This window comes from Podarcis filfolensis (genome assembly GCF_964270895.1).
Source record: "Podarcis filfolensis genome assembly, chromosome: 5".
NCBI lineage: Eukaryota > Metazoa > Chordata > Lepidosauria > Squamata > Lacertidae > Podarcis > Podarcis filfolensis.
Window position 1 is genome coordinate 70,449,322 of NC_139608.1, and position 27,968 is coordinate 70,477,289.

General features: G+C 42.1%; 1 protein-coding gene across 4 annotated transcripts; it reads right to left on the bottom strand.

Moving 5' to 3' along the window:
- On the bottom strand, positions 1–27,962 carry LOC310762829 (hexokinase HKDC1). 4 transcript variants are annotated; one of them, XM_083614344.1, is made up of 18 exons: positions 27,586–27,962; positions 16,955–17,117; positions 15,731–15,879; positions 14,463–14,582; positions 13,206–13,301; positions 12,700–12,799; positions 12,263–12,446; positions 11,144–11,299; positions 9,707–9,940; positions 8,125–8,429; positions 7,488–7,636; positions 6,065–6,184; positions 5,046–5,141; positions 4,644–4,743; positions 3,479–3,662; positions 2,692–2,847; positions 1,133–1,366; positions 1–180 (listed from the first exon to the last, which is right to left on the bottom strand). In XM_083614344.1, exons 1-18 carry the CDS (start codon positions 27,589–27,591, stop codon positions 36–38), a joined length of 2,697 nt encoding a protein of 898 aa, XP_083470470.1. In that variant the 5' UTR covers positions 27,592–27,962; the 3' UTR covers positions 1–35. The 4 variants fall into 4 exon arrangements, with proteins under 4 accessions (XP_083470470.1, XP_083470469.1, XP_083470472.1 ...); XM_083614343.1 differs by lacking the exon at positions 27,586–27,962 and adding an exon at positions 23,429–24,157; XM_083614346.1 differs by lacking the exon at positions 27,586–27,962 and adding an exon at positions 21,816–22,205.
- Between the last annotated feature and the right edge of the window lie 6 nt (positions 27,963–27,968).

The following is a 27,968-nucleotide window of genomic DNA, read 5'->3' on the forward strand; positions in this document are numbered from 1 at the left end:
AAATCACTGCTACACACAGATGCCTGCATGACCACTTAATTTTCAGCAACATTATGCACTCGTTTTGCAACAGCAGTAATTAAGGCAGCTCCCTTTCCACTCCCGTCTTCAGACAGCATGAATGTCACATCACACTGAGGCGCCAGTTCTTTTACCGTTTCTTGCAAGATTCTAGAAAAGCTAAAGAGAGGAAAAACAAAGCAAAAAGAAAAAGAAATTGCAATGATCGCACACTGCTGTTTATTTCTTAACTGGCAAAATGCCTGTCATTATGATGGGTAGGGACAGGAGAATACAGAGGGAGGGCTTTTACATTGTGAGGATTGACAGTAATCCAGTCTCTCTCTCTCTCTCTCTCTCTCTCTCTCTCTCTCTCTCTCTCTCTGTATGCTTTGCACTCACAAAACACCTTGTACCCCCTGGCAGATCCCACTCCCTGCGACAGGTAAGTCAACCAGCATCAGGGGCAAGAGGGCAGGTTCTTCCCTCACTTCAACTGTATCTGCAAGTACAGCTCTTTAGCCTTCTCCATGGAAAGTTTTCACTAATATAAGTGGGAGGGGAAGTAGAGGGGTGCCCTGGGGTGCAGCATTGAGGAAGAAGCGCAGAACAGCTAATAAAGCACAATGTGGTGTGGATGGTCCAGTATAAATCCACCACTAATGCGTCCATATTGCACAGGAACATACGAAGGTGCCTTATACCAAGTCAGACCATTGGTCTATCTAGCTCAGTATTATCTGCACTAGCTGGTGGTGGCTCTCTAGGATTTCAGGCAGGATTCTCTCCCAACCTTACCAGACATGTTGGGGATTGAACCTAAGACCTTCTGCATGCAAGACAAAAGCTCTACCACTGAGCTATGGCCCTTCCCATCAATGACATGTTGCGGAAGACCTTCAGAAAATCACCCATCTTTCTGAAGGGGGCTGTAGCCCATTAAAGCAGAACTTTTCCCAGCTCTTTATTACAATCTTATTCAAGCAAGTGTAATAGGGCTAATGGATACAGCATTGTGGCAATTTCTCTTTTCCCCAAACTTTTTAATCCCCATCAACGAAGCAGAATATTATCTTTTAAAAATCGGTCAATTCTGCAAGGCAAAACAACAACAGTGATGCTGTGTACTCACTGTGGGTGTAGTTTGTATAAGGTGCCATCCACACCTACAGTGGTTTTTAAGTGCTCGAGATTTCTGTTGTCCCGTATCTTCTCCACTATAGCGGCCAGCCCGGCCCCACACAGCTGGGCTGCTCTCTTGGAAACGGAGCCACAAACTTCCTTTACAATGATACTGTCATCACAAGTGCTGTCAAGCCCAAGTTGCTGCAAGATTCTTCTTACTTGAAGTAGGACAAGCCGGTCACTGCACTCAGACAAAACACAACAGGCACTTCTGGTTAGGATGCAGAGCTAGGGCCAAATGTACTAAATAAGTCAATAGATGACTTTTCCCCCTCTACTCCTCCTACTGCCTGAGCCTAAATCAGAAAGGGCACGTCTACTTTCTGCTGCATTTCCCTATCACTTCCTCTGGTTACAAACGCTTCTGGTTACAAATGCTTCAGGTTACGAGCTCCACTAACCCGGAAGTAGCTGCTCCTGGTTGCGAACTTTGCCCCAGGATGCGAACAGAAATTGCATGCCAGAGGTGCGTGCACACAGCAGGAAACCCCATTAGCAAAAGCGCGCCTCAGGATAAGAACAGTTTCAGCTTAAGAACGGACCTCCAGAACGAATTAAGTTCGTAACCAGAGGTACCACTGTATTGCAAAAAGTCTGACCTTTCGTGGAAATGTGTTTGCTCCACGGTTTAATATCCTGTCATGTCAGGGCCGGCCTAGGACATTTTGGTGCCTGAGGCGAACCACAAAATGGCACCCCTCCTCCCTGCTAGGGAAGAAGCAGTGAGTGAAGATCTGCGACAGGAACGAAGTGGGGGAATAAAGATCTATTTCAGGATCTGCTGCCCCTGTGGACACAGCCACCAGAGGCAGTCGCCTCATTTTGCCTCATGGGCCCTGTGTCATGTTATGAAGTGGCAACCATCATTATCCTGTTCAGACTAAACAGGGAATTATGATAAATAACTAAAGGCTTTCCTTGTTTCCTTGCTAGCACCTCAAAGGGAAGGCTGAGTGCATGGGGAAAACATTTCTTGATACTTTGGCTTATTCAGTCAAGATTTAATTGTCTGATGCAGACACTAGTTTAAAAGCAGGATGCTACTATTTTAGCTCTCCTGGGTGAAATGTACTTTTCAAAATTAGCATCATCCATGCTCACTCAATCCAAGGGCATAGGGAATAGCTGCTCATTTCCACCCCCTCCAATCTGAGGACAAAGCAGAAAGGATCACTTAAAGTTTATGAAGCAACAGTGCAAACAGTACAGACTCGAAGTATTTTACTGCTGAAAGCAGTGTGATACTGATGTTTGAAATACACTGGGTTCATTCACACCCAATAAAACCCAAGTAAAGTTGTTCACTATAGAACTGCAGATGGCCCTGAGTAACAGGGTTCAGCATCTCAGTCAACCAACACTTCTTTTTCCCAACTGTATTATTTTCTGATGATGTATAAAATATTTACAAAGCTGCAATCATTCAGCTGCTTCTCACTAGTCTGATATGTGTGAAAGTGGCAAGCAGTGAGGAAAATACTCTGTTAGTACAACACATTGTTTTACCTTTCAATCTGGGACAGGAATTTGGTTTCAAATATTCCTCTTGTTCTCAGCCGCTCTGAAATCTGACCCCGGAAGAGAAGTCCTTGCTTGGTCAAGTCTATCAAGATCTGTCTCACTATTTCACCCAGATACATTCCACTGGTCATTTTCTCATACCTTATACAGAAAAAAGAAAAAGGATTTGGACAGCATTTAACACATTTCCAGTTACGTATGCAAAAATGGGGCCTGGGATATAGTCTGTGCATACTACATGCCTTTTCTGAACATGTGCATTGACTCTTAGGATGGAAATAAACATGACAGCAACAGACTCATGCTTTGTAAGGTGTTTTAAAGTGGGATACCGGGGGTGTTTTTAAGTGGAAAGATTACTCAAAGTTCATATATGCCTAGGAATGGAAGAAACTGTGATTTCCATTCCAGCCTGTGCTCATCACAATCAACACTATGTCCGTTGCACTGTACTTTGGTTTCCACTAAATGTAATAACATTCACCTCATTGTCTGCTACTTAACATACTTTACATAACTTACATTCGTTTCAGTGTCAAGGAAACATCAAAACAATGTAAAAAAATAATTACTGTTGTACTGTTTGTGGGCATAAAAGCAGCTGTGATGATGATGTGAACAAACACCAACTGTGTTCACTTGAGTGATTTCTATTCCTGACTACACATGAACATGCAACCTACCATTTCCACCTCCTTTTCTAATAGAATTACCTGCCATTCCTACATACATCCTGAAGACATTGCAATAGCAATAAAATGCTGACTGTTACCTCTGTTCCCCAGGATTCAATGACCCCTCATCCACTTCTTTGTCGTATTTTGTCCTGAGATTATCTATGCAGCCATTGTCGCCAAATCCTCCCCATTCTGTATTGATGCACATTTTGCCCTCGTCTCCTTCTACAATTTCTATATTACGCATGTCTTCCATGTAGCAAACATTACTGCCTGTCCCTGGAAGGAAGGAAGAGGCATGTATATTTTATTCCTTTAAAGCAACCACCAGGAGAAGCACAAAGACCTGGGAAATGAAAAAAAAAAACCAACATTTCCTGGAAGAAGTTTACTTTTTCTCTCTAAGTGGGAGATAAAATTTAGGGGCTAAAAGTAGGGGCAGGCAAATCTGTCAACTTCTGTTTTACTCACTCAATTTCTCATGTTTCTAGTCCTAAATTCAATTCCCCACTTTAAAAAACAACACTAAGCGCTCATGAAAATTCAGCAGCATTTTACTGTCAATTTCTCATAACAGACATATCTTTGTAAGCAATGTTAATATACACAATTTTGCAAAGCAGTTTTCCATTATGTTTTGCATGTTGGTATTTTCTTTTCAATAATATATACAGGTAAACACACACTTTACTGCAATATTTACATTTCTGTACACATTACCTGGCTTTGCAAAATTCAAAGTTGTGTGAATTTCAAACAGCGGCTATGTTTCAGTTTGTATATTGTTTCAAAAAGTATGACTTGGGTAGGGTTACCTTTAAATGCGAACTAAATCAATTTTATGCCCTATATCTAGGGAACTAAGGTTCATATTATAGCTTGGGGTGCAGTGTATATCTCATATCACTAGGTGGCATGCAACACTTTGTCTCCCTTTCTCTCCTCATCTGTATTGCTCATAACAATATTAGCTTCCATCATTCCCATCAAGGCTCACTGTAATTCCCATCATCTATAATTTCCACCATCCCTGACTATTGGCCATGCTGACTGGGGCCAATAGGAATTAGAGTCCAATGTCATCCGAAGGACCAAAGGTTCTCCCCTCCTTGCTCACAAGAATCCATCCCCAGAAACAGCAAGTTGACCAAGATTCCATCTCCCAAAAGATTTTAGCATATCATTTCACTGTTGGTTACAAATCTTATTCTGTCACACCTTGGAACATCCATACACAAGTGTTACAGGATTGCTTTTTACCTGCAATGAGGCCGATTTCGCAATTTGGGTCTTCATAGCCACAGGTCATCATTGTCCCAACTGTATCATTTACCACAGCTACAATATCCAGATCAAATTCCTGAAATAAAAAACTGATTTTGTGAATGTGCAAAGAGCAAAAAACAAACAAACACATACACACCCTTTGATGTATTGTGCACTAAGCACTAGCTTTATACTATCTATCATCATAAAAGAACAATAAAAAGGCTATCCGGAGGAATCCACAGAATGAAACCAACACCTTTGAAAGCATTTAGAGTATTTGCAGCACCTAATGATAGAGCTACATTTGGATAACTGAGATTCAGTTCTATACTACTGTCACAGCAAGGGATTGGTGCTTGAACCTTTGGGAGATTTCCCCACAATGGTACTTACATTCCTTCGTTTGATAGCTTCCCTGAGCATATCAACAACATCCTCTCCTTCGCAGTCTGTTGCCTTGAACCCTTTTGTCCACCCAACAAGAGTTCCCTAAATTGGGGAAGTCATACAATCAATAAATGAAAGATGCTTACACCAAGAGGAGAAAAACAGGCAGAACACTTAAAAGTTGGATTACACTTTCAAGAGGAGCTTGGTTCAACATATTGCATTTTGGGGAAATATTAAAATACCAAAATGCTCCCTTTCTGATAGAGGGGGATGCTTCAGGGAACAGAGCAGGAGGGCTATACACTCTGTCGTTGTGGGTTTCCTGCATCAAGCAAGAGTCCAGACAAGATTATCTCTAAGATCCCTTCCAAATGTACACTCTCTAGCAAAAGAGAGATTGCCAACTCCCAAGGCAGCCTGTTACATACTTAGTGTTGGGAAGTTTAAACCAGTGGTACTTCACGGTATGCCAGGTGCCATAAGTAACTGGCTGGCCATGGCTGAAGCAGAAAGCTGTTTGGTTTGATTACTTCCTGTATCAGCATCCCTGATGGAGGTGCAACACTGGTATCAGAAGTGGCCATGCAATTCAAACTGACTGCCACTCCTGTTAATTGTTGTAACACAAAGCCTCTGACAATATAGAAGTGGTTTTTCAGTGCAGAAAAAACATATACATTGGGCCCAATCTGAATTGTTGTTATTTATTCCACACATCGTTAATAATTTGCTTTAACTCTCCATGAGCTGCTGTATGCATCAGCAGCCTTGTGTCAAGCATGCCTTGTCCAAAGTAAAACTGCCTAAGTGCGTGTAAGAATGAGATTGTTTTTTGTTTAACACAACATTCAATTTTATACACTCTCTGGTAAAACCTGTGATAAAACTCTTGTCAGTCCACAGGGAAGGGAAGGGAATAATAAAAACAAGAATGAAATGTTTCTATGGAAAATTCTGTAAAGATTAAGCCAGATTAAGAGAGGAAACAAAACAGCATGTCAAATCTCAGCTCCCCTCCTTACCTTATCAATACATGCTTGTCTGCAGGGGAAGGAAAAAGTAAAGCCAAGAGGAAGTCGGGCACCCTTAATGCCCATGTACTCCAAAAAGTCTGCAATGCACTGGACAATGTGATCAAACAGCTAGACGGAAAGAAAGAGAATATTTTTTAAAAAAAATTAAAAAAATTTACACACACACACACTGTATTTGGATTCTGAAGAAATTCAATTTATTTTATTTGCGTTTTAATGGGTTTGAGGTAATGCTCTCTGGTATGTGTATTGCAATGTACGTTGCAATGTATTTGATGTGGGACTTTTTCTGACTGGTCCGCTGAAAGTCAGTTTAACTGTCACTCAGGGTCTTAACTGTCAACTATGAGGAAGGTTTGGTGTTAGAATTCTCAGCATGGAAAACAAGATAAAAGTTATTGGTGGTTGCAGGTTCAGCGTTTTCAGTTAGGCAGTATGATTGGCTGGGGCTTGACCACAGGCACCAGAAGAAGTGTATATATATGGCCATGTGTTGGTTGGTGGAAAGTTAGCTCCTTGGAGCTTTGGAGTTCTTGGTGCTTGATGTTTGTGGAGTCAAGTCAAAAGAAGGCAGTGGAGGACAAGGACTGGGGAATGTAGAAGGAAGGTCTGAATGGCAGGTGGAATGACTTGGAGCCCAAAGGCTTGCTGGGGATAGCTTAATTGTTTGGCTTCGGCTGAAGGGGCAATGGAAGACCCAATCTGCACTGGGGGGCGGGGAGAAGTGAGGAGCAGCTTGGGATGTTGGTTGCTGGTGACTGGCAGGATCACCAGAGGGAAGATTTCAATAGCAACACAGCAAGACACACCTGCACTTCAGTAAATCAGTAAAGGGTTTTTTTTTGGGGGGGGGGAGAGTCCTCTGTTATAGCATTAATGGGACTTAACTGGGATGGAGAGAATAAAAGGGCAGTTTTGCTAAACGCCTTCATAAGATAACTAACTGCTTCCTTAAAGCTATCTTAATTTAACATTAATAGCTGGATATTGTTGTTGTTGGCATCTATCTGTCTCAGGAGACAATGCAGGAGTGCACCTTTGGGGTGAGGTCAAACTCAAAGTAGCTGGAGATAAAGTGACAAGAAAGTGTATACATTTAAATATACTATGTTATCTTAAAGTAACCAGATAAGCTTGTGCACTTAATAATCTTGTTGCGAATAAACGTAAATACTTTACGTATAATATCTATATCTGATTGGCGTTGTATCATGCCTGTACCCATAGTCACTGGTTTATTGGTAAGTTAAGGATTCAGAAGGAATAAGTGAGACTGAATGGTGTCAGTGGCAAGGGTTTAGGAGAACCGCTGGAGTGGGAATTGGGTTCTGTTATTACAGAGTAAGCAAGTAAATACCCCATTCCCTCCACAGGTTCAATAAAAATAAATAACTGACTTGTTTTACTTTACCTCTTCACCTGTTCCCTGCATAATTTCCAAAGGAATGGCAAATATTTTATTGTACATTCGGACTGATTTGCTTCTTCCACTTCTGATTTTTACAAGCAAAACTCTGAAATTTGTTCCCCCAAGATCAAGGGCCAGAAATTTTCCATTTTCTGCAACAGAAAAATCAGCATTTTAATCTGACTGAAGTCTTCCTTCCTAAGTGTTGGACAGAAAGGCTTCTGGAATTTCCAAATCAAACTTGCTGACTCTGAGCTTCTTGTTCAAAAAAATTATAAATCACTTTCCAAACATGTTCACTGCTTCCTGGGGTTCCTGTGGCCTTATCTGTTGTTTTTATTACCTCCTCTCTCTTTTTTTTTAAAAGCTTTTTATTTATTTTTTTGTTACATACAAGAACATGTAAACACCGGAAAAACCAGGTCAGTAACAGAGAAAAATACAGAGTTGTGAAATAAAATAACAGCAAACTAGTGTACCAAACTACAATCTTGTTCCTGGAATATCAGATGGTATAACCATAACAAAGAATGAGAAGCTGGAGGGATATGGGAAGATCCCCTGTTAATATAGTCAAATAAGTGAAACCAATCTGCATCGACTTCCCCTTTGTTTTAGATATGCTTTTCTGGGTCCTTACCTGTTCCATCTGGTGTTCCATAAACAAATGTGGGCAGCATTTTCACAGTGGCTGTAGGATGCGTTTCTTTCTTCAGGCCATACTCCAGTTCTGCCCTCATTCTGTTTTTCACACCTATGAGGTTCTCTTTGGTTATTTTGAAGAGGCTCAAGACCTCGTTGATCTGTTTGCGCTGAGATAAGAGTCTGCACGCAACAGCAGTTACCATCGCAGCCCCCTTCCCACTGCCACTCTCCGACAGCAGAAATCGAACGTCACAGTTGGGCACCAGCCTTCTGACAACTTTATGGAGACGCTTAGCATACCTAAAGCCAAAAAGGTCTTTTAAATGCTTACAAATATTGTGTGCACAATAAAATACAAGGGAGCACACACAATTACACTAAATCGCTTTCTCCCTTATGCCGCTTAGGACTTTCACAGATCAAGGAAATCCTTTTGATTCAAGTCCACACAGTTCATGAGCACAAAAGAAAAGATCTCTGATTAATCAAGTCAAAGGCCTACCTGCTCCCTCCTCTCAGCATCCTGTTTCTCTCATTGGCCAACCAGATGCCAATGGAACAACAACAACAACAACAACAACAACAACAACTTATTTATACCCCACCCTTCTGGCTGGGCTTCCCCAGCCACTCTGGGTGGCTTCCACAAAAATATTAAAATACTGTAATACATCAAACATTAAAAGCTTCCCTAAACAGGGCTGCCATAAGCAGGGGCAGACTTCCATAATTTTTCAGAAAATTGTGCCCTGTGTGAGGCCAAAATATGGCACCATCAATGGTTCTTCTCACTTATGGATCATCTCAATTTTGCACCCCCTCAGCTTGGTGGGTGCAAAATCCATGCCAAAAGCAAGACGTGTGAGGGAAACAGAATCACAGAGAACTGTCCACAGATTTCCCTGGCAATAACCACTGCCAGACCATTCTTCTGAAGTTCCATAAGATCTTATTTAGGCTAGTTTTTTGCTGACCAAGCAGTGCCTTTGAGGGCAGTTTTAATCAAGAACAAAGTAGAAAGCTTTGCTAGATCAGAATATCAAACAGTGGCCAGCCAAATATCTGTGGAAAGCTCATCAGTTAGGCATTAATAGCAATAGCCATTTGCTCAAGTTTGACTACAGCATCTGGAAACCAGAGAAATACTTATCAAGTTGTATCCCTTCTACTGACAGAAGGTTCTTTGATCCAGCAGATGCTTATGTCACTATAATGGCAAAGGAGGCACATTTTTACCAATTCCTCACTGCAGCCTCCACACCATCCTCCATGTTGCTTCTGAAGGGAGAGGAAAATCAACAAAAAAATTGCCCCTCTAACTCCATTCTGCCAATGGAAGCCTCCACCAGATCAAAGAGTCTTCCATCAGTGGACAAACATTATGGGATACATTAAAGTTATGTATAGCTATCACAGCCAGTAAGTTGTTGACAGCTCATGAATTTTTCTGACCCTTTTTCAAAGGCAACTTGGCTCATGGTCATCATGATTGCTAGATGTCTGCATATCCTTATGCAGATGAGCAATGATAATTTCCCCAGGCACGACAACCCTACCTACTTCGCTGTGTGACTTACTGAGGGTGTGTCTTATACAGCGTCCCATCAACTCCCACTGTCGTTCGGAGCCTTGCAACCTTTTTATTTTCACGGAGGCGTGTGAGTATCGCTGCCAAAGCTGCAGCACAGAGGTTTGCTGAGCGAAATGAAACAACAGTGCAGACGTGCTGAACGGCAATGCAGTCATCCTCCGATGGAGCCAGGCCCAGTTCCGTCAGAATTTCTTTAGTATTGCTCAAGCCTTCTTTGTACCTAACCCGAAACAAAGGAATCAGAAACATGCCTGAGGAAACCACTTCAGCTTTTAGTAGTGAGAGGGAGACAGCGGTGAACTACTTTCTGTATGGAACCAGTAAGCAGGCCAGAAATTTCTGAAAGCAGGTGGTCATGTGTCCTACTTTGCAGAGGACAGTCCTCTATTTGAAGGCATCTTCAATCAGAAGGGCTATCTGGTCCAAATCGAATTAAAGATAAAGACTGCATATACACTATACATTTAAAGTGTGTTGCTTCCCCCAAAGAATCTTGGGAGCTGTAGCTTACCCTACATAGAGTTACAGTTCTCAGCACCCTTGACAGACTACAGCTCCCAGAATTCTCTGGAGGAAGTCATGTGCTTTAAATGTACACAGCCAAGAAACCATAAGAAAAGAGAGCAGAGGCCTTGCTGTTGCCCACCAGCCGTTTCTACCTGGTCAACAGACCTTTGGCCACCATCTTCCCTACTGTCCTGAGATGTGCTATGTTTCTATTTAAATCATGGTAATTTCTAAAGGTGGGGACGCGGGTGGCGCTGTGGGTAAAATCTCAGTGCCTAGGACTTGCTGATCGTAAGGTCGGCGGTTCGAATCCCCACGGCGGGGTGAGCTCCCGTCCTTCGTTCCCAGCTCCTGCCCACCTAGTAGTTTGAAAGCACCCCTAAGTGCAAGTAGATAAATAGGTACCGCTTTATAGCGGGAAGGTAAACGGCGTTTCTGTGTGCGGCGCTGGTGCTGGCTCGCCAGCTGCAGCTTCATCACGCTGGCCACGTGACCCGGAAGTGTCTTCGGACGGCGCCGGCTCCCGGCCTCTTGAGCGAGATGAGCGTGCAACCCTAGAGTCGGTCACGACTGGCCCGTATGGGCAGGGGTACCTTTAATTTCTAAAGGTGCATCTATACATGCCAATTAGTACATGCAGATTACATGCAAACTGTGTCCTATTTTTTGCAGCAACATGTTCTGCTTTTGTGTGATTGACTGTCCACCCTATCTGAAATCTCATCGTACGTGGTCTGATCTATGGAGCAAGAAGGAGGAAGAGGCTGCCCTAAATAACATCTGCAAGCATTTGGCCTCACCAAAGCAGAGTAGCTTTGAAGGCAGAGTAGCTGCCCAAAATCAATGCTTGCACAAATTGTAGAACAGAAGCTGCCCTTACAGAAAACGCTCTGATGGACAGATTAAAGCCTCTTACTTTTCCATGGCAGCAATGTGTTTTGTCTCAATCTTGCCCTTGGTGCAGAGAGCTGTTGACAACTTCCCGTTGAAAAGCAAACCTTCCCTTGTCATTTTCAGAAGGATAATTCTTACGAGTTCTCCTAAATACAAACCACTAATCATCTTCTCAAACCTGTAATTCAACAGAAAGCTGTTGTCAGAAAGCATCAAGGGCATTTCATGCTTTCTAATAAAGAATTAGATTTACATTTATTGGGAGAAATCCAGTAATTTCCCCCCAAAAAAGGAGAAAAAACTGTTCCCAATGACTCATTTGTAATATTAATCCTCTGTCTGGAAGCGCTCCCTATTACAGTGGTACCTCAGGTTACATACGGTTCAGGTTACAGACTCCGCTAACCCAGAAATATTACCTCGGGTTAAGAACTTTGCTTCAGGATGAGAACAGAAGTAGTGCTCCGGCAGCGCAGCGGCGGCAGCAGGAGGCTCCATTAGCTAAAGTGGTGCTTCAGGTTAAGAACAGTTTCAGAACGGACCTCCAGAACGAATTAAGTACTTAACCCGAGGTACCACTGTACAATCATTATTGTTATCATGATTACCTATTGCTACTACTGCTGCTAAAGACCCACAAAGGATTGTGGAAAGAAAGATGGCAGCAAAGGACTCTTTATTCTTTTATCTGCCCCCTCCTCTTCTTTGCAGTTAAGTTACTGCTGGAATGGGGGAAGGACTCAGAAAAAACTCCCAACTCAGAACACACACACTGCACCACACACAATTTATTTAACATGGGCCATTCAGCACCCTTCTGTGAAAGTTCAGTTAGGAATGTGTTTGGGGTCAGAGAGAAGGGCACTTCCTCTGAGCCAGTTTCTCACTGTCCCCCCGCCTGCCCCAAACAATCACTGGAAGGATACTAAACCCCTGGGGATTTAGGATTTAACCAGATTCTTGGCCAAAGCACTCCTCTTAAATAGTATCAATGGCGCTTCACAGTACTTGCCTGCCACTTAATATATTCAAGGCTACTTCTGTCCCAATGTTATTTCATGGTTGTTTTGAGATGGTGCACATGCCTAAATAGCTACATTACTAGAAAGACGCCTTATCCCAAGCTGATGACTAAACTTACAATTGTTTTCCAGGATTGAAAGAGCCCAAATCAATCTCCTTGTCAAACTCTGTCCTGATGTCATCCAGTGATGCGTCATCTCCAAAGGCTCCCCACTCGGTATTAATGCACATCCTTCCTTCATCACCTTCCACTAAGTCAATATTGCTCATTTCCTCCATGTAGCAAGCATTTGTGCCTGTTCCTGAGTCCAGCGGATTCATTTTGGAGGTTGTTGGGGGAAGGGAAGGGGGGAAGAAACACATAATGAATTAAGAAGAAACACATAATCATAATTAAAAAATAAATAAAATAAAATTGAATTTTTCTAAGAAAAAAATAATTTTCTGTGCCTTGTGCAATGCCACACGGGCTCAACTGTTCTATACTCCCAGAACACTCACTTTATCTTAAGCCAGATTGGCCCTGCCTCTGGTAAAAAAAATATATAGAATTACCAATAATGACACCAACTTCACATCGCTGATCATCGTATCCGCAGGTCATCATCGTTCCAACTGTGTCATTTACCAAAGCCAAGATATCTACATCAATGTCCTAATGAGGCAAATGCAACATACCAGTAAAGTCAAAATAATACATATTCAGATTCTTACAATCAATAAGAACCACAGTGTTTTCAAAAACAAAATCAGCTTAATACCTAGGGATGGGAATTTCAAAGTGGCGGTGCATATCACCACCACCTAGAAGTTTCAGACAGACAGACCATTATACTCTGATGAAATGCACAAGTTGATCCAAGTTCTTTCATTTACTTCAAGGAAGGAAAAAGCTCTGCAATAACAATTTTGTAGGTTTGAATGGGGCAGTTTCTTTTTCTGCAGAGCGCTACATACGGTATGTGCCAATGTCCCAGCTTGCACACCAGAACTGCTAGGAAATGTCAACTTTTTTTTAATGCAATCAGATTATTAAAAAAAAAACTTAAATCTTAACTTGCCTGGTGTTTTCTGAGGGCTTTCTGGAGAGATTTCACCACATCTGTCTGCTGCACTCCTCTGGCTTTAAAATGCTTTGTCCAAGAAATCAGTATACCCTTGAAATAAAAGAAGAAGCAATTATCCATTAACAATGTGTGCTGCATGGCCTAAAGAGTGGCATATAAAGGAGAGAGAGAGAGCCTATGGGGGGGGGGGGTGATTGTTATTTTTTCTTTCTCTAGTTTATGCATGGGCTGGTGTAACATATTTACTATAATTTACCGGTAGTTCATGATCTAATGTATTGTTTTGCTCTAATTTTAAATATTAATAAAAAAAATAACAGTGAATAAAACCTTAAAACATTTTTAAAGCATCAAATATTTGATTGGACAGATATGCCAAGAGGCAGAAGTAGTATAAAATCCATATATTTTGGGGAAAATACAGATATTGATTATCTTTGGAGAAATCACTTGAAAAATGTGTCTATTATTATTATTAGTAGTAGTAGTTGTAGTAGTAGTAGTAGTAGTAGTAGTAGTAGTAGTATACAGCCCTTCATCCAAAGATCTCAGGGTGGCTCACAGCATAAAAATACAGGATAGCAGCACAAAATACACAATAAAAACTGGAACACATTGAAAAAGGATACAGGGTGTTAATCAGCCAAAGGCCTAGTTGAAGAGGAATGCTTTCGCCTGGCACCTAAAGATGTATAATGAACGCACCAGGCGAGCCTCCCTTCATCTAAACATTAATCAAAACTGCATACAAAAAATTGTACATCAGGAGATATATAATGCTGATGAATTTTCGAAAGGATTTAAAAAATGGAAATGAGGGGAACTGACTCGGGAAACAAAAAGCTGAAGGAAACTGAAATTAACAAATTTGTCTATCCCTATGCACTTTCAGGTTTTCCCAAGGCAGCAGGACTCATATTTCCTGCTTTCCGAGTCCCATGCAGTGACTTGTCCTAGTATTCTTGTCTCTGCACAACTGCTATTCCCATCCCATCACACTCTCAGCCCCTGAGTTTTAGAAGCAAAAATTGTACACCTATTTTATATACTTAGTGTCACAACCAGCAGATATAATGCACACTTTTGCAAAGCTATATTCTCTGCACTATACCTTCCTAGCATGGGCAAAGTGGCATTTCATGAGAGCCCCTGCTGCTTGCTAATGGCAGCCTCTCAGCTCTGGAGCTCTTGGTTAATAATTTGGGAGAAGATTCACCCTGGTTACAAAGCCATAAAGAACATTGGTCTTACCTCCTCTAATTTTCTCTGTATATAAGGAAAAGATAGGGTAAAGCCAAGAGGAAATTTCTTATGCTTTATATTCTTTGTCTCCATGAAGTCTGCAAGACAGTCAGCTACATACTGAAACAGCTGCATCAAAATAGGAGGGAAGTGTGAGTTATTATATATTACCTACTAGAATACAATGCAGGCTCCGTACGGCTCAAATGGAATAGGAGATAAAGCAATGCCTATAATTAACAATGGTTATATTTTCTATGCAATATGATAACAAAAAAGCCTATTATCACAAGGTCAGCATAAACCAGGCTGGATTCAGAGTAGGGTTGTCATATGTCCAGAATTTCTTGGAATATTGCTCTGGAAGTAGTGTCTGGGCTGAAATCAGCAGAAATGTCATAGGGCACCACATGTCAGCAGTGCCATTTTTGGCAATTTTACTGAAAAAAACAGCTCAACAACGTCCATTTTGTTGTTGTTCCAATTTTGCCCAAAAAGCTCAATAACCTTTGCTTCCAGATTTTCACTTATTGAAATATAGCAACCCTAATTCAGAGGGTACCTTATCTCATCTTCCCAACAATTTCTTACCTGTCAGTTTTCATGTTTTGTGTAATCTTTCACACAACGTAAAACCCACTTTTGGAAATCTAGTGGAATCTAGCAGAAGTTTAGCACTCAATTCCCTCTTAATTTTCTCCAGAAAAATAAAATCTGTTTGCATATTAACTAGGAGAACCTCGGGAAATTTGTGCTCTGTAGCTTCCCTGTTGTTTTCACTGATACCCATGTGATGAAATTTGGGACGGTATCCTGGCATACTGTTATTTCCTGCCATTTAAAATTTAGTACATCATGGCAGTATAGTGATCAAAACACAACAGGGTATTGTGGTGTGAAAGGAATGTTAGAATTTGGGGCAGAAGTGCTAGTGCTATAACTCATAAAACTAACACAATAATGTGTCTGAATGCAGCCATAGCCTCTGTATCATATATCTATTATCCCATGCATCTATCATCCCAAAATTGTCACTGGTTTGCTAAAGATTAATGCATATTCTCAGCATGTGGCAGCCATGGTTTGGTTGACTTTTAGTAAGCCATGCTCATTTCCAGATGCAGCTGTTGAGGTGCTCTGAATAGCTATTCCTGGAGAAAGTTGTATGCCTTGGGAGCTTGCAAATATTAAAACTAATATTGGCTAATATGATCTTTTTATGTCTTAGTATACATTCTTCACAGAGAGCATGTTTCAGAGGAAGATACGCTACTTACATCTGTCCCACTCCCATGGATGATTTCTTTAGGTGTTGGATAGATTTGACTCTCCATTTGAACATTTTGCTTCCCATTTTCAGACACTTTGACCTTTAGGACTCTGAATCGGGAGCCCCCAAGGTCTAAAGCAAGAAATTCACCCTTTTCTGTAACACAAACAACAGGTAGAAATGATTGGGTCTTCCAAACTTCAGGTAACTCTGCATCAGAGCCCAATCAGGGTCTCAGTAGAGAGATCAGACATGGGCATTGGTGCCATTCTTACTATATTTTTTAAAAGCCAAATATTCTAGAAATTCAGTTGCACATATGAGGCATGTATGCTTCTTAAAAGATTTCTCCAGAAGCATCTCCACCAGGCATCTTTCATTATGCTACGTAGCATATCATGTGTCACAGTAGCGAAATGGTTCCCCCAACGTCCCAATTCTCTAAGACTGGCATTCAGAGACATACTGCCTCTGACAGTCCAAAATGCACACAGGCAAAAGATTATCAGAGACATAGAATCATAGAATTGTAGAGTTGGAAGGGATCCTGGGGGTCATCTAGTCCAACCCCCTGCAATGCAGGAATTTCAATGTAGAAAACAATTGTGTGTTGTCTGGTTCTTACAAATTGTCTAATGTATTTGTACTATATGGTTGATATTAGAGCAGAGATGGGGAACCAGTGACTCTTCAGATGTTGCTGGACTCCCATCTCCAGGCTGGCATGCAGCAACCAAAGGCAAAGTACCTGTTCCAACTCTGGTGCATTGCAATTTCTGCCCAAAATTAGAGGACACAGGATCTTGGTTTTCCTTCATTGTGCTTTAACAGCCTACTTATACAATCCTGGAATTCATTTAATTTCTTTGAGGGGAGAAGGGGAAGATAGGCAGCTTCATTCTCCCCTCACACTGCCTCCTTGCTCTCTGCTTTTGGCTTGGGGAATCTCAGCGCTGCTATCATGAACCATCCTCTTAAAATTAAGAAAATAAGAAGAGCCCTGCTGGATCAGGCCCAAGGTCTATCTGGTCCAACATCCTCCAACCAGATGCCCATGAGATGCCTTCAAGCAGGACATAAGTCTCCCCACTTGTGATTAACAGCAACAGGCATCCAGAGGCGTTCTGCCTTCTGACGCTGGAGACAAATCATAGCCATTGTGGCTAGTAGCCATCAATAGCCTCATTGCTATCGTTGATGATGGCAGGAGGAATGCAGAACAGCTGCTTACCTGTGCCATCAGGAATGGACCGCACAAAAGTTGGCAGCATTTTTAGTGTGGCTGTTGGATTGGTGTCTCTTGCCAGGCCTTTCACCATCTCTGCCTGGAAACGGGCCATCAAATCAAGCAGGACGTCATCAGAGAGACGCATGTGGTACAAGTACCGATCAACCTGGGGCAAGAGGTTCAAGATATTTTTTACTAATTGGTATTATGAATAAATATGTGTTTATTTCATAAAATTTATACACAGCTTGGTTGTGTGTGGTTTTTTTTTTTTAAAAAACCACACACCTTAAAGCAGTTTTCCCTTGCAGAAGGGTGGCCTCTTTTTTTTTTTTTTTGCACTGACTAGTAGCGACACACATGCAAGAATACATGCACACATCCTATGTACACAGACCTGCGCTTGCAATCTCATTGGTGTACACTCCATCAACAACCCATATTTGTCCAAAGAAACTTCAAAATGCAAGTTGCTACTAGGAACAGAAAGGGCAAGAAATTCCTTGTGTTAGTTGCCCTTGCTTTTGAAAAGAATAACCATGAGCCAAGCAAGCTGTGTAAACCAATATTTTTGTTCAATATAGTGTTACTAGACATTCTTCAAAGTCCATGTTCCCTGACTTTGCTACCATCCCGCACTGTAACAGTGATGCTTATAAGCTGTTTTTTATATATATTCTCCCACCGCCTGCTTTTAACCCACCCACCACCCATGTAAGGCTGCAAAGAAACCCTAGATTTCAAACACATTTTCGTTCCAAAGAGCCAAGCAGCAGCTTAGCAACTATTTAAAAGTGCCATCACTAAAACATGTCTGAGGGCTAAGCAGGAAGAGGGGAGGCTTGGTAGCAGTGGCAAACAACAGCAGCAGGAGCACTTATTGGCATCAGTGGCCCCAAGGCGGGATCACACTGAAGTTTGGCATTGGCCCTGCACCTCCTTGACAATATGTTTTTCTTTCTCTATTCCTCACTCTTATTTCTGTTATGCATCACATTTTTTATTATCTTGGAAACTTACTTCTTCATGACCGTTCAGTTGGTCCTAATGGAGTTTATTGCCCTCAGGTCGTTCCCCCCATTTATGGATTGACTGAGCTATCTTGTCGCTTTTATCTGTGTCAACAATAATCCTGCTTCTCACTTTACTGAGTTGTTGACATCCGAACCCTTGGGTAAATAACCAGGCCAATCCAATGAACAGAGGTCAGATCAGGGAGAATGCTTTGTCTTCCCTTCCTCCCTTCAACCGCCCTCCCAAATTCATTTCCAAATAAATATTCAGAAAATCCAGTTCTTATTGGGAGGCATGGCAGTGGGGAGGGAGATCCAATGAAGGATCTTAGAAACATTTTCCTCTTAGCAGCAGAGGATTAGCACTGACAAAACGGCTATGCTAACCATGGAAATTACAGAGACCATTGCTGGCATCCGTCTGTCTCACGAGACAATGGAGAAGTGTACCTTTGGGAGTGAAGTCAAACTGTTGGAAGGTTGCACCTCTAGAAAAAGAGGTGCCAGAACCCACCATGAACTTCTCCCTTGTTCTCTTATAACGGCAATGATGCCCACCTGAGAGGCACAGGAACTGAGTTCTGGACAGTTCCAGCTGGGAAAAAAGTCCTGCCCATGGGGAATTAAAATGGGAACATGTGATAAACCCAGAAGACCGTGGGACTGCCTACACAACAGGGATGGTGAGGTGCTATGGTAGCAAAGTGAAAATAAGCCACTGAGACATGATTTAGCCAAATTTAAGGACGTTGTTGATGTTGTCTGATTCAAGAGAGGTTGGCACAGACTTGTGGGTTTCCTTTGGTCCAAAGGTAAGCACAGCTGCTTTGTTAGGACTTGAAAGAGGCCCATTTTGTGAATTCCTTTGCACTAGGAACGTGTAGTATCCAACATACCATGTCAGAGCAAAAAGCTAGCTTTATAATCCTTATCAACAATCTATTCTAAATTAAATTATATTTTAACGGCTACAAGTACCATTGAGGTAGACTGGATGTGAGAGACGGTAGTCTGGTGCATGAGTAAAACTAGCCATGTGAGTGACCTAATGGGAAGGGAATTCTATTTACAAGGGTGTTGAACAAATAGGTCTGTTCCGCACTCAGCCAGCCAGCGACTACTGCTGGGGCACATTTGAGGACATATTGCCCCTTCCTCATTCCCTTTGGAAATCAAATGAGCAGAAATGATTCCCTGGCTCCCATGTCAACACAGGAAACCTATCTGACACTGCCAAGAGTCGGGAGGACCCTGGATAAGGCAGTGATGTTGTCACTGAAGTATTGGGGAGAAGAGATGTATTGCCTCTGTGCACAGCTGCAAGCTATGGGAGCTTTCAGATAGGCTGTTTCTTGAGCATTAATCCTGATTTGTTTGACAGCATTGGCTATCTAACGAGTGTTTCTTCTGATTTGTTTGTGAGGCAATTAAATGATGTTGTGTCAAGGCAAGTATTGTTGCGCACTTTCCGGTACATTTCCCAATCACTTTCCTTCTTGCAAAAAGTCTGATATTTTGGGGAAGGGGGTTTGTTGCACAAGGTCTCCCAAACAAATGCAATTCCGCAACCTCAGATTGCTGGTATGGGGTTGAATTCCACCCAAAAATGGCATTGATGAGCCCAGAAGGGGGCCATCTCAATGGGGGTCACTTTCTGTGTTGTACTTCAGAGCTATGTTTGAGATGCCTGAAAGTGGTCTGTATCCAGATCCCACAGTTTATTCACTATGTAGGGATGGGAAAGGAATTTGGTTCAGCTAGGATTTTAACATGAACCTTTCTAATTGACCCTTTCCAAAACCACATGTGAACCTAAACACGGTTATTCTTTGAATTTAGTGCTTCTCCAACTAAATAGTGTGGACATAGATTACATACAAAAATGTGTAAATTGGCAGAAATTTACAATAAAATGCTGATGAGTTTTAACACATTGTTAACAAAGGGGGGGGGGGCAAACTGAACTTACAACTAGAAAAATGAGAAACTGAGTGAAACCAAGAGAAACCAAAATTGATATTCTGTGCTAGGCATGAGTTTGGGTATCATTCAGAAGATATTACATGGAAATGGGAGATTTAATCATAGTCACACTTAACCTTTGTAAAGTATTTTGTGTTCAAAGTAACTCACATGCATTGTGTAGCTGTAAAAGTCAGCACATTTACCACATACTGCAGATGGAGCAACGGAGGACAGGTGGTTTGCTTAAAGCTACATAGTGAGTTTATGGACGAAGCAATATTTTTAATATTTGATGGTTTACTGTGGTTTCATAATTTGTTGGAAGCTGCCCAGAGTGGATGGCAGCACTAATAATAATAATAATATTATCACCATCACCATCACCATCACCATCACCATCACCATCACCATCAAAATGGGGGTTTTCTATATCCACTTAGTAAGCCCCACTGTGATAGGAGTTTTATGGTCTTAGATATATGGTAATGTTCATAACCACACATACATAGGTCAGCACAGGAAGACCAACCTGGAACCATTTTGATTCCTAAACTGACCAAATGTTTTCTCTGCAAGGTCAAACTGGAAAAGTCTCCCCATTGTCTCTTTCCTCACAAATCCTGTCTTAAGGACACATTTAAGATATGAACAGGGTGTGAGCTTGTGACCTGGCCCAGGAAATAAGTATTTTACCACTACAAAAGAATGGCCAGGCTCCCCAGGAAATCCAGTCAAGTAACTTGCCAGACAGGAGATAAACTGCAACAGGAGAAAAACAACATGCAAATGTTCTGTTTTAGACCGCCTTTTCTGGGATGTATCTGAGGGGTGGTCTTAGGTTACACCCCTTCTGTGATGTATGCATAATGTTTCTGGGGGTGGTCTTGATCTAGAGGATGGGAATTTCAAAAGTCTTTATAAGCCCTTGCACAGCATTTTTGTGGGTCCTCCTCCTTTCCTGCGAGTGAGGGGAGCACCCTGTTGCAACAGATCTGTCAGTGTCAGTGTGGTGTAGTGGTTAAGAGCGATAGTCACGTAATCTGGGGAACCGGGTTCACGTCTCCGCTCCTCCACATGCAGCTGGGTGACCTTGGGCTAGTCACACTTCTCTGAAGCCCCACTCACCTCACAGAGTGTTTATTGTGGGGAAGGAAGGGAAAGGAGAATGTTAGCCACTTTGAGACTCCTGAAGGGGAGTGAAAGGCGGGATATCAAATCCAAACTCTTCTTCTTCTTCTTCAATATTCTCTGGTTGGCCTCTGTTATTCTCTCCTACCAATAGGGAACCTATGTAAGGACTCTATATGGGCTCTTGGATACCCCATAAGGGAAAAGGGCATATTTTTATTTACAACACCACTGAACTCAACAGGGCTTCTGTGTAAATATGTATAGGACTGCACTGCCGTTTTTGCTACACTAGACCAACGGTCTCTAAATATAAAAATCCCACAAGATCTTTTAAGTTGGTCTGAGCTAATGCACCACAGAAAGTGAAAGAAAGAAAGAAAATATAGAACATTTTAGCAGTGTTACTTGACAACCTTTAAGCTTAGGAAATGTTTAAGGCCTACTCCAGCAACAGACTGGGGTTTCTCCTCAGCAGGCTTTATTTATTGATGGTGGCAGGGCCCAAAGCTGGTAATAATTAATATATTACAAGATATATCTGGGATTACAAATTAGCCATGTTCCCATTAACTATTTTGTTCTGCTATCTAGAAGGAAAAGTTGGGACGTGTGTTCTTGAAGGTAGCACTAATCTCCAGTGTGGTGCTGTAAGTTTAGCAAGCAACTGCTCCTAAAGACCAAACAACGCATGGCAGCAACAGAGCTGGGCCTTCTCCCAAGTGCATATCAAGCAGGGGGAAATGTCTAATGTTTACCACATGAAGAGGGTATGAAGGTTGCAGGGGCTGCACCCTCCTCACTGCCTCTTCCCCACAAGATTATCTTTCTGCCGAGCCAAGGATCAGAGTTCAGCTGAGGAGAAAAAGCAACTGAAAGAGCAGACTGTGGTCAAGCAGGGGAGGTATAGCAGATACACATGCTCCCCCTTTTTTTCTCTAAATCATATTCACTTCAGACCACACATTATGCACAATTGGGGCAGACCTAAATGTCATCTACAGCAACCATCCCATCAGGTGATAGACAATGCCAAGGAGGAAGATGGGACCACAGAGCCTCTCCATCAGCTCTGCTGACAGACCCACAATTTTTGGCTCCTCCTCTCCTTGAAATATTTACATTCTAGCTGGTCATTACAAATTTAGACCAAATGCCTAGATTTGCTTTTTCCCCTCCTCCCTTCCAATCCCTTTTCCTTTTGTGTCGTTTCTTTTTAAGATTGTAGGTCTGAGGGCAAGGGGCTGCCTTTATCAATTACATTTTTTTAAGTCGTTCAGGTAGCTTTCTGGCTGGAAAAAGGGATACAAAGGCCCACCCAATACATTTTGCTGTCTGAGGCAAAGGACAAAGTGAAGCTTCCTCCATTTCAATGCAGAAGCTGCTTAGACTAGTAGCTGAAACTTTTTTTGACACCAGTGATAGGACAGCCTCCTTCGCAGGGCAGGGGACACAGGCAGTCAATGTGTGTAATAGAAATGTAATAAAATAAACTATCAATGTTAAAAAATTTTTTGCAGGACTGATCAAGGCTGCACCTTGCTTTTTAAAAAGCGTATTTTATGTTAAGGTACACATTTTCTCTTAACAAATCCATTGACTCATGTTTACAAGATATGTAAACATCGTCTGAAGAGATTAGGGCACATGTTGTGTGACAACCTACACGTATTTCTAGGAATTCTTTTATGATGGTGGAAGAATGACTAAAAGGCATTCTTCCACCATAGAGGGAAGGTGGACAGGAGAGAAGAGCAGAGGTCTCAGAGAATGATGGAAGGCTCTTAGAAAGACATATCACAGAACTAGATCTAAAAGCCTTTCCCAGATTGATAACTAATGCCATGTTTAACTAAACCTCTAGGTTTAAGTTATAGCCCATCTGATTATTAAAAGAATTATTGTAGTAGCAGTAATTTTCCTGGGTGTGTTTTCTAAAAAGAAGATCTATTTATTTATTGCTGCCTGTTTAGCCATGGGAAGAAAACTGCAGCTTTGTCCTCATATAAAATGCTAGTATTAAAATGTGACTGCAAATCCTGATTAGCAGCTCTAGCCTTGCACAGTTCCATAATAGGGACAGTCTGTTGTTAAATCTAAAAATTACCATTCTAGCTTAGGTGTACTTGTCACAGATTCTGAACTTTGCTTGCACCAAGATTCCTTTCCTTAGATATTTTTTCCACCTCTAAGAGTGCAATTAAATTAAAAATAGCTGAACAAACTCATCCTCTGCCAATTTTTGCTAAGTGTATGTTGTAACTACATACACAAAACTTTCTTCTTTTTTTAATGACAACCCACAAGTCAAAAAACAATTCTCTTATTTAAAGTAGCTGATGTCAAAACAGCGAGCCCAGCCAACTCTTACCTTTTTGATCTGGTCCTCTTTTAGTTTTGTGAAATAAAACGACACTAAGTGTACAGCAAACATTTCTCTCTAATGCCTCAGTATTGATGGAACGGCTGTGAGCAACTAACCCCAGATCTCATTCATATACTATGAGGCCAGCAAAACTCACTTGCCGGGGCCATTTGCCAGCAGAGATGTTAATAAGAAACCCCAGAGCAGCCAGTCCTAAACAAGTCCATTCAGTGTAGTTGGTTCAATGATTAATCTCCAGCCTCTTGCTCTTTCCTCCTTCCCCTCTCCCCCCACCTCTGTCACACACAGAGTCCCTCCCACCACTTGGTATAGTCTAATACTGAACAGGTGGCTAACTGCCAAGAGCAGAGAAAAGGAAACAATTAGCTACTGGCCCAATTTGAAAATGTTTTACCCCTGAACAAACCAGTTGCTATGGGTGCTTCTTTGCTTAACTGAAACCCAGCACGATCTTCCACAGCATGGCACACTTCCAGTAGGGAAAAAGTAGTAAAAACAAGCCACTTCAATGGGCATTGTATCACTCAGAAACATTGCTGGGAACGGCATGGGAATAGAGGACACTTTCCTTCCCAGCCACCCAGTCGCTTGGCACTCTGCAGCATTGCAAAGTGCATTTTCCCAGTCTGCTACATTTTCGTCTCATCTAGGCAAGTCTTCATAATAATTTGCCTGTGGGCTCTCAAGTGCCAGTCGTCTGCCACACAACCCCCAGATCTCAAAGAGTTTGAGAAAGGAAGAGCTGTGCAAAAATATATATATGTATTTTTCAACCATGCACTGATGCTTAGGAGCTGCCATAGCAGAGTGAAGAAACATGGCTGTTAAGATCTTGGACAGCAACAGATGCAAAAGGAGCCTTGCTTATTGCTGGAAATCGTCCACTAAACACAAAGAGCTGAGCTGTGTAGTACTTTGACAGAGGCATAATGGACATCACAAACACTCGACTTTAGGTCCAACCTATCCTGTGGCTTATAATGCTGAATGTTCATAACCAAGGAAGTTGATCTATCCAGAGAGCGGCAGCCTCAGTTACATCTTCCAACATGAGCGATCCCCAGCCTCCTATAGCTGGTGAAGTTTCCAAAGCTGAAATAACTTCACAACAAATTGAAGAGCCCCAAAAGCATGGCGCCAGTACAGCTTGTGAGTTTTGTTTACCGGAATTTGCCGCTAGCTGAACTAGATCTGTGTCTAGCGGGTGGCTGCTAGACAAGGTGTACCCAAGAGAAAGCTTTCCTAGCCCTAGATTAGCTCTGCTTAGTAAGTGAAACGCCATCCCCTCAGGCTGGTATGCAATGGTATAGAACATTATAACATAAGAAGAGAGCTGCTGGATCAGGCCAGCGGTCCAGCTAATGCAGAATCCTGTTCATACAATCATAGAGTTGGAAGGGACCACGAGGGACATTTAGTCCAACCCCCTGCAAGGCAGGAATCTTTTTGTCCAGTGTGGAGCTTGAACCCACGATCCTGAGATTAAGAGTCTCATGCTCTACCGACTGAGCTACCAATGTGGTTCTCACAGTAGCCTACCAGATACCTCTGGGAAGCCTGCAAGGGGAGCACAGCACTTTCTGCACTTGTGATTTCCAGCAACTGACACCCGGAGACTCCACTGCAACTGCTCTCAGCCTCTTCACAATTGCACACAGAAAGAAAGAACAATGGATTCATTGTCCATCAGTGGCATCATTATCCTCCGTTCCCCTGTACCCTCAATTAAAAGGCCAGCAGCTACAGAGTGCTGAACAATGGCAGCACAGCGATGTCATCCTTGTTCGGATGACCTCCTAGAAAACGGCTGATGGGGAAACGGCAGTGGGGGAGACGAATGCAAGAAAAGTTTCTCAAACATGCTGGTCTTCAACGGACGAGTTGGCACCCACTACTGCCTGACCAAAGGTGGATATGATAGCAGTCAAAAATTAAGACCTGGGTCCCCTAATGTATATTTACATTACAGGAGAATTCTCAGTCTGTAAAAGTTAAGACTGCAAAAAATATGTTCCTCCCGAGTTTTCTTTCATAGCTTGCCACCATCTCAAGGTTGCTGTTTCCCACCTGACACATCACTTTACGAACCTATCAAAGGTTTGTACATAAAAGTTCAGGTCCTGCTCCTCTCTTTCCACTGCACCAGGCAGGTTCCTTGGCACTTCTCTTGCCACTTCTCCAATCACCTTCTGTGCCCAATCTCTTATTCTGTGGTCCCAAAGTCTTTTGAAGACAGGGAGAACTTGGATGGGGAGCCAACAATAACATTCAACAGCATGCTAATACACTATCTTAAACACAGCCTCCAGACCTCAGGAACATAATAAGGAGACTGTGCATGACACTCCCATTTACCTCCTGTATAACCTCAAAGAGGCCACAGGAGTGCTTTAAAGCAAAAAGAGAGGATGGTGATTCATATGGTCACCTGGTGGCAATTCTTACTCACCACAGGGGTCAGACTAGTTAAATGCAAGCCTTCTGTATTAGCACTACAAACAGATCATTTCAAGAGGGAGTTGTTAAGTTGTGTTTCTTACACAGTCAACCTTGGAGAGGAGCTTAGTCTTTACTACTTGTCCCCTTTCCACAAAATACTTGGCATTCATTCATCTCCCCCACAGCAAAATCAAGGTTCCAAAATTTGCCTACTGCGCCAGTCTACACACCCCAATTCTATTAAATCCTAAAATGCCATTCAGGTTAATAACATGTGGAGAATTCTGTCCCGAGCTAACTAGCTCCAGAACTTGTTAGCAGAGGATTAGTGCAGTAGTACACCCTATTCATTTAGAAGATCATGTGAACCCAGTTAACTCTTCATCGAGTCTAATTGTATCCACATCATTAGTGTGGAAGTAAACTTTCATCCAAATCAGCCTTAGAAACGCTTGAGCAAACTTCAGAGTGATTATAACAGTTACTATGGAGACACTATGGGAACACACAGCAAATTAAAGGAAGTGCTAATCTCAGCAAAATTCAAAAGAATGTCCCACTTAGTGCTCTGCTCCTTGAAGGCTCACTACTCAAAACCCAAGATTTCGTTTTGTACTTGCTAGCACACAGCTCCAGCGCTTTCTTGTCTACGGGATGTTCCGAGTCATTCAAATGTCATTCAAATGTCACACAACCACAATCTCAAGGTCACATGGAAGGGAGCCACAGCCAACTCTGACTGCCGCAATCAACAAAGTTCATTCTTGAAATATATACTACAGCAATAAATGATAAGCCTACGGTATCAGCTTCAGGTAGCCACTGTGCCCTTCCATGGAGCAAAGTTCTCCCTTCCCAAGTCTGCTTCTGTGCAAGTATTACAATATGGGCAGCATCAACCCCTCTTAACTGCTAGGGTGCGAGTGTTCAGAGATGAAAGGCTCAATTCTAAGGGCACTTTCCACTAAATATATTTTGCCCTTTCAGAGAAATATTGTATAGATTTTCTTCGTACTTCATTCGAGAGTACAGTGGTACCTCGGGTTAAGTTCTTAACCTGAAACTGTTCTTAACCTGAAGCACCACTTTAGCTAATGGGGCCGCCTGCTGCCGCCGCGCCACTGGAGCACGATTTCTGTTCTCATCCTGAAGCAAAGTTCTTAACCCGAGGTACTATTTCTGGGTTAGCGGAGTCTGCAACCTGAAGCGTATGTAACCTGAAGTGTATGCAACCCGAGGTACCACTGTACTGGAAAATTACTTTCAAAAAGAGACACCGTGAGATAGAATCATGACCTTTCCTCCAAAGCACTCTTCCAAAGAATGCAACCTATTTCCTTCCTGTGAAGGACAATTAAAAAGTGTGGGTTGGGTGTCCTATCTGAGGGTGTTACGAGTCAAAAGACCTTTCTACTAATCTGTTTATCTGCTGAACTATGTACCTCGTCGAATGAGATGGATGACCAACTGCAGAGGTAGGTTGCGTTATTAGAAAAATACGCATGAACTTTGTGATGTGACTCATTGGCATTAAGCTATCTGAGGTTCAGTGTTTAAACAAAGATGTGTGGTCCCTTTGGATTGTTATGGTTTGGGGTAGCACAACATTCACAGAATATGCTTGCTGCAAACTTTACACTTATAATGATGCCTACAACTTCAGCTCCAAGCCCAATAAAGTTCATGTAGCTGCATTTACTCACATTCATCTCTTGTAGTATTATGTTTTCCTCTCCTCCTGTTCTCACCCACCTGCCCCAATCAGGAATGGTGTGCTGTACTGCAGTTCTCTCAGTCCATGACCATTAACTTTGCTGAGGCTGATGGGAGATGCAGTTCACAATCACTGGAAGTCAAGACTCTAAGTGCCCCATTTTGTTTCTTGCTTCTGGTGTAAAGCACCGTTTAAGGCAATGTACAACTGGAAAATTCTTTTACTGTTTATAGTATAATTTTAAAAATCTATGCCTACATCAGGATGGAAAACATGTGCCACTCAGGATACTGTTAAGACTACAACTTCTGTCCTCTCTAACCACTGGCCATGCTGGCTGGGGCTGACTGTAGTCCAAAAACATCTGCAGGG